The sequence below is a fragment of the Podarcis melisellensis genome (assembly GCF_964234715.1).
Source record: "Podarcis melisellensis genome assembly, chromosome: 3".
NCBI lineage: Eukaryota > Metazoa > Chordata > Lepidosauria > Squamata > Lacertidae > Podarcis > Podarcis melisellensis.
Window position 1 is genome coordinate 25807305 of NC_138530.1, and position 12072 is coordinate 25819376.

At 44.5% G+C, this 12072-nt stretch overlaps 1 protein-coding gene across 2 annotated transcripts in view; it reads left to right on the forward strand.

Moving 5' to 3' along the window:
- VASH2 (vasohibin 2) overlaps positions 1-12072 on the forward strand; it is a 35231-nt gene that overhangs the window by 14058 nt on the left and 9101 nt on the right. For both annotated transcript variants that reach the window (XM_081904299.1, XM_081904300.1), the window contains exons 5-7: positions 3172-3246; positions 10895-11276; positions 11843-11958. In XM_081904299.1, the coding sequence (XP_081760425.1) occupies positions 3172-3246; positions 10895-11276; positions 11843-11958 (573 nt within the window). The remainder of the gene's footprint in view (positions 1-3171; positions 3247-10894; positions 11277-11842; positions 11959-12072) is intronic.

The window sequence follows — 12072 nt, forward strand, 5'->3', positions numbered from 1 at the left end:
AGGAATTGTTGTGAACGTGGTGAGCCAGTGCCTGTGGCAATGCTCAGAATGGGGACCTTGAAAAACGCTGAAGCTGTGTCTGTAAGCAGCTTTGGCTGTGATGACAGATGGGATGTGGGGGGCGGGGGGGGGTTGTTTCTCTGTCTCCCTGCAGGGGAGATGCAGACATGCCTTTTTTTGAGTGAACTGGAGAAGCACATGGACAGGTACTTGTGCTTCCTGTTCCTCATGCATCCTCGTCACATCTGAAGCTTCTGTGAACAAAAAAAGACATTGCTGTCTAGACTGGGCTAGTGTGATAACTAAAACAAGGCTTATTCTCCAACTCCACCCATCTACTTTTACAGGGAGCTTTTCTGAGATGTCCTGTATGGGGACTCAATTGTTTACTGCCGTGACTTTTGTTAGTATAGGGCTTGCTATAAGCCACGGGTGGTGCTGTGGGTTAAACCACAGAGCCTAAGACTTGCAGATCAGAAGGTCGGCGGTTCGAATCCCCGAAACGGGGTGAGCTCCTGTTGCTCGCTCCCTGCTCCTGCCAACCTAGCAGTTCGAAAGCACGTCAAAGTGCAAGTAGATAAATAGGTACCACTCTGGCGGGAAGGTAAACAGTGTTTCCATGCGCTGCTCTGGTTCACCAAAAGTGGCTTAGTCCTGCTGGCCACATGACCCAGAAGCTGTATGCCGGTTCCCTCGGCCAATAAAGCGAGATGAGTGCTGCAACCCCAGAGTCAGTCACGACTGGACCTAATGGTCAGGGGTCCCTTTACCCTTTACCTTATATGCCTAAAGCGTGCCTTATGAGGAATGGTTGGGGGAATTGGGTATGTTTAGCCTGGTAAAGAGGAAACAGAGAGCAGCTATGACAGGCCTCTTCAAATATCTAAAGACAGGGGTCAGCAAACCTTTTCAGCAGGGGGCCGGTCCACTGCCCCTCAGGCCTTCTGGGGTAGCCAAACTATATTTTGAAGAGAGAAAAAATGAATGAATTCCTATGCCCCACAAATAACCCAGAGATGCATTTTAAATAAAAGGACACGGTCTACTCATGTAAAAACGCACTGATTCCCGGACCGTCTGTGGGCCGGATTGAGAAGGTGATTGGGCTGGATCTGGCCCCCGGGCCTTAATTTGCCTACCCATGATCTAAAGGGCTGTCATCTGGAAAATGGTGCAAGCTTGTTTTCTACTGCTCTGGAGGGAGGACCCAAATCTATGGCTTGAAGTTAGAAGAAAGGAGATTCTGGCTAAACCTCAGGAAGAACTTTCTGACAGTAAGCCCTGTTTGGCAACGGAACACTCCTTTGTTGGAGGTTTTGAAGCAGAGGTTGGATGGCCATCTGTCATGGATGCTTTAGCTGAGATTCCTGCATTGGAGGGGGTGACCCTCAGGGTGCTTTCCAACTTTACAGTTCTATGATGCTATGAAAAGAGGGAATTGCTATTTTATGCCTGGAAAGTGGCACTCAGGTGAATGGGAATGTTCTTTCCTGCGCTACAGCAACTATGCTACAGCCACTGGTGTGAATGGAAGCCAGTGGGACGAACATACGCCAGAAGTGCAATGTGGAGAAAATCAATTGCAATTCAGCTTGCAGTGAAAGAGCAATGTTTATGAGCGCTAGGAAACTGCCCATCTGGAAGCAGACAAGGTTCAGCAGGCAACCCACAGAGACGTCAAGTCAGAACTGCAGGGCTATAATTAACATATGAGTATAAGAAGAACCTTGCTGGGAAAAGCCCTTATAATGCAGCAACTGGAACACTTTGGGAATTGTTCTAACTTTTATTGTGTCTGAAATTTGTTTATCCGCAGGAGTTCTGGTGTGCTACTTTAACAAACAAACAGTCAGGAGAAAGTCTCTATTAGGAATGAAACTGACTAGACCAGAAAGGGGTGAAACATAGGATACTGTCTACACCTGAATGTTTTTTGCAGCCCAAGGTCTACATGATTTCTGGGCAGCCTGGACAGAGCAAGGAGTGCAAATGTAAACCTTGCAACACAGCTATGTCCTCCTTTGGCCAAAGAGAGCAACAGATCTCCAACTGGTTTGAAGACAGGGAACTGGTTATTGCTGCACTACAAGGGTGCGCCCTGCGAAAAGGCACTTGCCACACTGAGAAAGGTCCAGAAGATTGCCAGATAATGTGCCAATGTGAAATATACTCAGAGTTGAGTGTGAATTTCATGCTCTTTATTCAGCTCGTAGTAACGATGAATTAAACTTTCCGCAAAACGTCTGCTATTTATACATTATTTACACGATGGGCCCCACCTGATTGGCTAATTCCGGGCTGCACCTGTAGGCCAATCAGTTTGTGGATTCACTTCCTCCAGAAGCTTGATTGGCTGTTCCTGCAGGCCGATCAGGTTGCTGATTCACTTCCACCTGGAGCTGGATTGGGTGGCTTCTGCACACCCATTAGACTGCTGCATTCTGGATCCTATTGTTCTAGGATTCAGCTCAGTACATAACACAATGACTACTGGCTAAAGCTTTGCACAGTAGGCTAGCCTCTAATCACCCACCCACCCTACCTAATTCATCCAGACAAGCAAGAGGCATCATCAGAATTCAGGGACTCATCTTGGCCAGGCAAAAGCACTCTGGGTGCAAAGCAGCGCTGGTGAGGGGGCTTGCCTTGGGAGGGCCAAAAAGAGAGGATTGGAGGGCCACATTTGGCCCACAGACCTGGGGGTTCTTCACCCCTGGCTTGCAGGGTTTCAGACAGGGTTCTCTCCCAGCCCTGTTTGGAGATGTTGGGGACTGAAACTGGGGCATTCTGAACTCAAAGCGATGCTCTGCCACTGAGCTGCCATCCTTCCCTGGTAAGCCAATATGGTCATTTTCACAACTCCAGTTACTTATGTGGAACTAAGTCATGATGAGGATTAATAAAGCAGTATAAAACAGGCTGCCTGCTCCACAAGACTCCTCCACAACTCAGTTAGGTTTGTTTAGTCATGAAGTCATCAGTGCCGGATCAAGCAGTTCTCAACATTGTTTTCTTCTGAAATAAAAAGTCTGTGTGCAGCTTCCTGGTTTGAAAACATCAGTTGCTTTCTCTGAGTGACTATAGTACATGGCCGTGGATTTCAGGCACAGTGATTCTTGGTCCAGCATTTGTATAAATGATTTGTTTTCTTTTCCTCCTCTGCTTTCGTAGGTTAATGGAATCGGCAAAAGAAATGACCAGGGAATCTTTACCTATCAAATGCCTTGAAGCAGTTATCCTGGGGATGTATCCTTTTATCTACAAGTTCTTTGCTCGTATCTGTTATTATTATTATTATTAATAATAATATAATGGTAACCTACATTTCTTGGAGCACCGGCCAAAGGTGAGTTAAAACAGAGCTGGTTTGGGGAACCTGCTTCCTTCCAGATGTTACTGGATTACAGCTAACTATGGGGCTGATGGGAACTGAAGTCCAACAACATCTGGGCTACACATCTGTGAGGCAGAGGATTGTTGGAAGCTTGACTCCTTTTCAATATGCTTTGAAACATCTCCATTGGCCTAGTTTACTTAGATTACCTAGGAGCAAAGGGTTCATTTTAAAATAAAGCAGGAAATTGTGATGGAAAACTCAGGCTTTTCACATCAGTCACTTTGTCACAAATATTTTCCCCAAAAATATGGCATGGTCCAATAAAATAATAATTAATAATAATAATTTTATTATTTTTACCCCGCCCATCCGGCTGAGTTTATTATTTATTATTTATACCCCACCCCTCTGGACGGCTCCCAATCAAGTGTTAAAAACAGTACAGCGTTAAATATTAAAAACTTCCCTGAACAGGGCTGCCTTAAGATGTCTTCTGAATGTCAGGTAGTTTATCTCTTTGACATCTGATGGGAGAGTGTTCCACAGGGCGGGCGCCACTACCGAGAAGGCCCTCTTGTCTGGTTCCCTGTAGCCTCACTTCTCGCAATGAGGGAACCGCCAGATAAATCCACCACTCAGTGCCAGAATCATACCTAGGAGTTATGTAGGTTGGCCTCCACCAAGGGTGAAGTCTCACTGGTCTCCACCCTGGCTTGGTGTCACAGCATCCCTGAGGGGGCCCCTCCCCAGTCGGCTGGCAGTGCTATTAGCTCCTTGTCAAGGTCAATACACTATTGTGCCCATAACTTGTTGCAGGATATATCCACCAAAATGCATCAGTCTGGAGGGGCCCTTAGTCAGCAAGAAAGTAGCACTCCCCTCCTTTCTGAATGTCAAGATCATGACTGAGCTTCCTGACTCCCTCTCCTTCTGTGGAAATAAGATACAGGCAGTAATAACCTCATTACGCTGACAGGCCTCGCTGCTGCTTGCGTTCGGGGCAGGATCACGCCAAAGCAGCAGTGCTTAAAAAAATACAGGAGCTTCCCAGCGCCAAGCAGATTACTGAGTTGTCATTTTAATCAGGTCTCTTGACAGCTTGCACTGTCAGCTTTTACAAGTGATTTTCCTCCTTTTTTATATATAAAAAAAGATCACTTCCGTAATCTCTTTGTGTGTCAAATTAGGTTTTGGAGCACTCTCTTCCTGCTTAGAAGCCTCTTGAAGTTTTGTGAGGCGGTGAGTTGAAGCACTCAATTCACTCCAAGATTGGTTGAAGGCACAGCTGATGAGTCCTTATCAGAAACTCCCTCCCCACCCCCTCAGGATATCAGACTCTCAGTAAACAGAGCAGGAGAGATTATATGGGACTCTCAGTAAACAGAGCAGGGGAGATTATATGGGTTGCCTGGCTGGAGATTTTCAAAGGAATCCAGACAGCTTCCTCTCCTCATCTATTTGTTTGGCCTGCAAAAATCTTCCTGGAATTACAGCCCTCCTGAGATAAGAAACATGCTCAATTTTGTTTAAGAACATAAGAAGAGCTCTAGTCCAACACCCTGCCCTCGCAGTGTGTTTCCTTTCGGAAACACACAAGTGGAAACTGAACCCAATAGCACTCTCCCCACTTCTGAATCCTAGCAACAGGTACCCAGAGGCATATGTCTTCCCCATGTTGTGCACTGGCCCTGATCTAACAACAGCCATGCAATAGCTGGTATCTTTGGATTTCTTTATACTAACTTGGATCCAGCCTTTGACTTCTGTAGAAAAAAGGCTTTTGATCCAATGGAGGGGTCTCACCAGCAGAGGAGAGGTGGCTTTTGCTGATATCTCCCCTTCTCCCTGTAGCCCCCAGTGCCACCGTCTACATCAGCTTTTCCCAACCAGGTGCCTTTCAGATGTTTTGGACTGTAACTCCCATCAGCACCTGCTACCCACATGGCCTGTGGTCAGGGATGATGGGAGTTGCAGTTCCAAAAACCTGGAGAGCACCAGATTGGGAATGCTTCTCGGTTCAGTTCTTGGGGGCTTCCCAAACCCTGGAAACATGTGGAAGGTGGTGTTGGGAGCTGCAGGGGAATGGGAATTCACCCAATTCCCACCCCCATAGGGTGCTAAGTCTAGATCCAATCCTCTGCTCTCTCTCTATATATATATATGTATTGCATCCTTCCCTTTTAAACAAACATGCAAGACAATTTTCATTCTAAAGCAAGATAAAATGTCACTAAAATTAAAGTTTAATTGAAAATCAAACTTTTGAAAAGAAGCAACCAGAAGTTCAATCAGTATCAACCCATGTAGTCATTTCAGGCAAATATATTTACTGAGCCAAAAGTAAGCTGATAAAAAGGCTGGCAGTGTAGGTGAGACTTCACTATTTCCCAGAAAACACAGGGCGTGTGTGGCCTAGGCAATGAATTCTGTATTTGTAGAGCAGTTACGAGCAGTACTCTGCTCTTCGGTCCTTCCTGATCTTGCGTCTTGGTTGAAGGAAGCACGGAACAATGTCCCTATCTTGAAGTTAGTGTTCATGAATGCTCACGCAGATAAAATCATCACCCGATGCGCACGGCATCAGTCTCAAAACATGTCCAAATTTATAAGGTTACTATCAGTGCTTTCGGTGTCAGCCGCAAATTCTTGGGCAAGACGGTCAAATGGGACTCCATCCTGTTCTTCATTGAATCTACTCCCTTACTACAGCAAGTGCAAGGGGCTCTTGTCCGTGGGGCCCATCTGGGGGTATGGGTCCTCAGCCGATGCCTAACTATGCTGACCCCTTGGCGCCTTCCCTGAGTGGTTTGCATCAGGAGCAACCTGTCAATCATGAACAGTGAATGAGAATGGATGTTGCATGCCTTCTGTCCAGCAAAAGCCACAGAATTGCACTTACGGCCAGCTGAAAATTCTGTACGTTTCTGAGAAAAGCCCCATATGGGTGGAGGGTTAACTTTACTTCTGTTTGTATACATCGTGCGGACACAACACCGGTGGGGAAGCAAGCTTTCTTTCCTGCCGTTTCTGTTTCAGAGTAGGCTCAGGAGTAGGCTTGGTCTGTGTCTGGTTGTACTGTATTCACCATGAGTCTTTTCATTTCAAAAGAAGAGGTTGACCCCAGCCATTGACTTGCACTAGGTACCAAAGCGTCCTACGCCTGAAGGTCCCCTTCTCTGGCTATTGTTTCTGTGGTACACAAGAGTGCAAAGTCAAAGGTGATTCTCCTCCTCCTAGTTAGAATTTAATGGGATTAAATAGCAAGGATTTGGGGACCTGAAGGCTTTATGGCTCTGACACAAGGGCAGGTGGCGACAGGGGACAGCTGTTCAGACTTAACAAAGATCTGCTTGGAGGCAAATGGAGTTAAATTCTTCTGAGATGCAAGGAACAATTGTGACGGATCAGATCAGTGCCTGAAAGACTTGACAGATGCTAGCAAAAGAAAGGGCAGATCTAGAAGTTGGTTACATCGAAGAAGAAATGCAACTGGCTTTATAATTTATCTGAGATGAAGTCTGCATTTACTTGTCTTCTGGTGACCCCAAAGCACTTAAAGATCTAATTAGCAAGAAGGCATTTTGATTTTAAGATTCTAAAACTAGTTGAGAGCTGTATGAGAGGCCTTAGGAGGCTGCTTGAGTTCTGCTCCACAAGTGGAGAGGGAGGTCTTTGCATGGGACAAAACTAATATTGCTGGAACTCTCCCAGCCATTGCTTTTTTGGGGGGGCGGGCGTTGCAGGGGTATGCAAACCCCTAAACATTTTGTGAATCTAAGTTTGGCCTCATTGAGGGGCAGTATTTCAAAATGAGTAGGGAAATGAGAGTACCCCTCAACATTTTTTAAGAAATAAAGTACTGCTCGCAGCATAATGTCCCATCTGTTGTGTCCTCCTAATAGTGTGTGTGTGTTTAAAGGTGTCAGACTGCTCATGGATCTGCAGGATTCAAAGCCTCTAATCCCCCCCCCCAACATAAAAGATTGACCTGAAACAACACCAAGCATATTCTGTTTGGGTATGTGTTGCTGTTCAGTCATTTGCTTTCCACACCAAGTGAGCAGAACATGGTGGCATGTTCCTGTGCTGTGTAGCTTTATCTTTTCCCATTATCACTCCTCCCTTGCCCTCTGCTACCCCCTTTTTTTGTTCTAGGCATGTGCGCAGCTATTTCTGTACCCCAGAAGTGTGCAAGAGCACAAGAGCAGGTGTTACCGGCCATTAGTTATCATGTTTCACAGCAGACAAAATGGAGGCTTGGGCTCTCCTCCCCCATATCCATTTGGTGTTTTTTTTTTAAATTAATATTTTGGTCCTGCACCAGAGAGTGATATAATTTTACTATCTTGATCTGCTGCTTGCTTTGGTGGGGACTGGCACTATACCTCCCTCAAACTAGGAATACTCTATAGGCCCCCATAGCTATTAGGCGCACAGTCATGCTTCTCTCCCACCCCCAATCCAAAACATACACAATAGCAATGAAATTCTGGAATTCTGATATAGAGGTTTTGTGCAATACCTCCAAATGTCTGTGTATGTGTGTATATATGCACACCCATCTTGGTGGATACGATACGATAATCTTTATTGTCATTGCCCCATACAGAACAACAAAATTGAAAAAACCTACATCAGACATTCAAAAACTAACAAGCCAGCTATCCCATCTATCCCAGCCTGGTTAAACCCCTAAAAACTCTGATACCCCATAATTAAATACAATATACTCCCACAGAGACTACCTTACACTGGATTTAAAACCAAAATCGCATTTGGATAAAAACTGTTTCTCAGGCGGCTAGTCCTAGTCTTTATAACCCTGTACCTTCTTCCAGAAGGCAGAAGCTGAAAGAGATCATTTCTGGGGTGCGTACTATCCTGCACTATCTCTGCCGCTTTCTTATGACACCTGAGGTAATCCACCACATGTGTGGAGATCCTGAAAGAACAGTTATTCTGAACTGAGAGGTGTGACGATAGAACCCACTGAAACATCAACACACACATGTGGTGCTCACCCAAATTTTTTTGCTAAAGAGCTTCCGCATCAGCGGTGACTAGGATTGCATAACAGCTTCTTTTTACTTAGTGGACTTTGTGCAATGGGGAACCTCTGAGGAAAAAGGACAGGTTAGCGTTTTGATGTTGATGATGTTATGTGGATGATGTGAGCAGCCTCCAAGCATGAGCTGTCTCAATTCCACAACAAACTCCTGCCTGGAAGCGGGCGTGTTTTTGCTTCTGATTCAATGTTGGATCATGCCTTGTAGGTCTATCAATAACCTTAAGTGACAGAAGGAGGAAGGGAGTGTTTGCTATGGCATATCCTGCATTCAATGTAGCCTTTGCTTAAAGGATCAGTAGGAGCGATGTTGGAAAACCATGACTACAAATATTGCGGATTCCTATAAATGGGTACTGACGTATCCTAAAATGATATCGTGCTAGCAGTGGCGCATAAAGATTAGTGTGCACATGATACATGTTGATCTGGATTAAAAAAGACTGCTGAAAAGTCCTTCCATTTTTAAGCACTTTCCTGGCACCTCGGGAGTTCATGTTTATGTGAGAATGCAATGGAGGGCAGGTTTCTCGCAGCTGAGTTCCATGCCATTTCAGTTAGACAAAGCCTATTGTTGTTGTTTTTCATTTTGCAAAGGCGTTTTGCAATGTTGGAAGTGATGGAAATGCTTTAGCTCCTGAGTTCACTTTTTCGTCTCCTTAGGTTGTACCCTAAGTGTCATAATTATCCAGACCCTCAGCTGGGATAATTACTTGGGGAAATATTGTGTGGGTGAAAAGAGGTTGTGCAGAGTGTTTTAACAGTACAATCCTTCCTGAGCAAATATACATGGATGTTAAAAGGCTCTGGGTTCCCTGGGACATGCCCTCTACAAAATCTATTTAAGACTGCAGCCCAGTCATCTTGATAACTTTGAGTTCTAAAAAGATGAATAGAGCTTCATATCAGAATTTGGCACTCATAGAACCCACATTCAAAAGGGAACAGTTCCTTTGCAAACCCCTTTGAAGTTAAAGGCAGATAGTAGTTTACAGAGGTTGCATGCAGACCATGTATTTAAAGCACACATGCCCCACAGAATCCTGGGAACTGTAGTTCATCCCTCACAGGTCCCAGCATCCTTGACAAACTACAGTTCCCAGGATTCTTTGGGTGGTGGTGGAATGTGCTTTAAACGTACGTCATGTGCAGCTGAGGATTAAAAGTGGTTTGGCAAGGACAATGGAACCACACTATACACATAAAGGACCCACACTATGCTTGTGTCTGTGTCTTGTTTTAGACTGTTGTGATATTTTACTTTAAATGGTTGCAATGCACCACGGGACCTTTAGGGAAGGAAATACATAGAAAATAATTTTTAAAAATAATCTTTTGTCCCACAGCTTCTGTTAAACTGTTCTTGCAGGTTTCATTTATACTGTTTCATACTTTTATAAAACCTGTTTAAGCAGAGGTGAAAGAACTACCTGTGGGGGACAATCCCTTTCTTGAAACTGCTTTCCACACTCCATTAACCAACTGCTCCGAAGTGTTTCCAATTAGGTTGGAGAATATACATCTCTCAGAACTGATGGAGTGATTGTTGCTCTTGAGACCCCTCTGAACATTTTGTACTTTATAGAACAAACACCATCTTTATAAACTTCCTTCCTTATTTTCACTTTACGTACGCTGTGATCTTGAGTCCTTTCAGCAGAAGGCTGGGGCTGACTCAAGCGTTTTGGCAACTGAGGTATAAAACCCAAGTACTGACTCCTCATATAGTATAAATTGAGTGATAGCCTCTCTTTAATGGTGGTTAAGATTTGCTGCGAAGCTGCCTAAATTGGTTGCCCTGTAGAAGGTAATTGGCTCCATTACACACACATTTCATGTATTGTAGAAGATCACAGGTTCAATCTCTGACATACCCACTTAAAAGGATCTTCGATAGTAGTGCTTGGAAAACCCTTGTGTCTTGGTGGGAGAGGCCTTGCTAATTGGAATAGATAATATAGGGCTAGAATGACCAATGGTTGCATTCAGATATCACAATAAAACATGGCTTATCGTGACAGGAACAAGCCTAGGAAAGCACTGGTATTATACACCAGGAAAGCACTGGTATTATCCTCTCCTTTCCTTTCTTCTCCTCTCCACCATCACAGCAACACAGAGGAGTTTGAAAGCTTTCACTTCTGGTTTTATTCTAACTACAGTTTGTAATGTCTCTGACACAAGCCAGCTACAAGCCGTGGGTTATGAAGATGGTTTGTTTCAACAAAACACAGTTAAGAGGTGAACCATCGTTTGGATGTAATGCTAAACTGTGGTTAGCTGAAATGGCTTCTGATCTCTTGGTCACAGTAGGAGCGAGAGTGTATGAGCTCAAGGCTCACCTAGGTTTGTTCCTACTGCAACAAACCATAGCTGATCATGATGTCTGAACACAGTACAGTGTAGGCAAATGTTATATGTGTATCATATGCAGCATGGAAAACATTTCTGTCAACAGAGGGTCTTTGTTGCCTTAACGGTAGCCTTGCCAGATACTTAACCAATGGGCAGCCTTCAGTGGAACGATTCCCAATCAGTTTTAAATCCCACTTCTCAGGGAACAATTTTCATCATGTGGTGCTTGGAATTTATTTCAATGGTCGATATGGATCTCTGGGCATGAGCAGAAGATCGGAGCTGATGGACAAGCCTTTGATTTTCCGAACTCTGAGTGACCTCATCTTTGAATTTGAAGAGTCCTACAAAAAGTATTTACACTCTGTGAAAAAAGTGAAAATTGGATTGTATGTCCCCCATGAACCACACAGCTTTCAGCCCATCGAATGGAGGCAGTTGGTGCTCAATGTGTCAAAGATGGTGAGGTCAGAGATAAGGAAGGAGCTGGAGAAATATGCCAGAGATATGAGAATGAAGGTATGTGCCCATTTTGTGTGATGCCTGGAGATGGTGTGTGTGTGTGTGCGCGCGAGGGAGGGAGCAAGAGAGAGGCAATTACATATAAAACAATTTTAAAAACCACTGACAACTATGAAGTATATAAAACCAATTTCATATCTAATACAGATACTGACTGGAACAACAATCTGCACTTAGAAGGCTACTTGAAACAGGAAAGTCTTCAACAGACCCCTAAAATACACAATATTTTATGGTGTATAAATGCTGAACGATAGCTCTCCTTTAAGTCTTTATATTAAGGTGATCTACCAAAAAGAGCACAACTAAAACAAACAAGCAGAGTCCATAGAAGGCTGCGGAGACAAGCTGAATCACAAGCCAGCAGCAGATACATTCAGAAGAACCCAAAAATACCCCTTTGCCTTTGTCAGAGTAATCTATAACAGAATGGAAAAGAAAACCTTCAGCTGTGTTAAACCACAATGCAGTTTCATAAATGAAAGGTGCACTTTCTCTCCTATCCAACAATGAACTACTTGCAAGGGAAAACTTTTCTTAACCCACCCATTTCCCTCTTTCAGATTTTGAAGCCCGCAAGTGCCCATTCTCCAGTCAAGCAGAGAACACGGGGGAAGTCCCTCTCCCCCCGAAGAAGACAAACCAGCCCTCAGAGGCGGGCCTGCCGAAGAGACAAATCGTGAGTATACCCATGTTGAGTTTTGCACTGCTGACTGGGTCAGATATTTGTGGTGAATATGACCTCCAATGCTTTTCAGGCTATATTCTGACCTGGGAAACCCTGAGCCTCCTT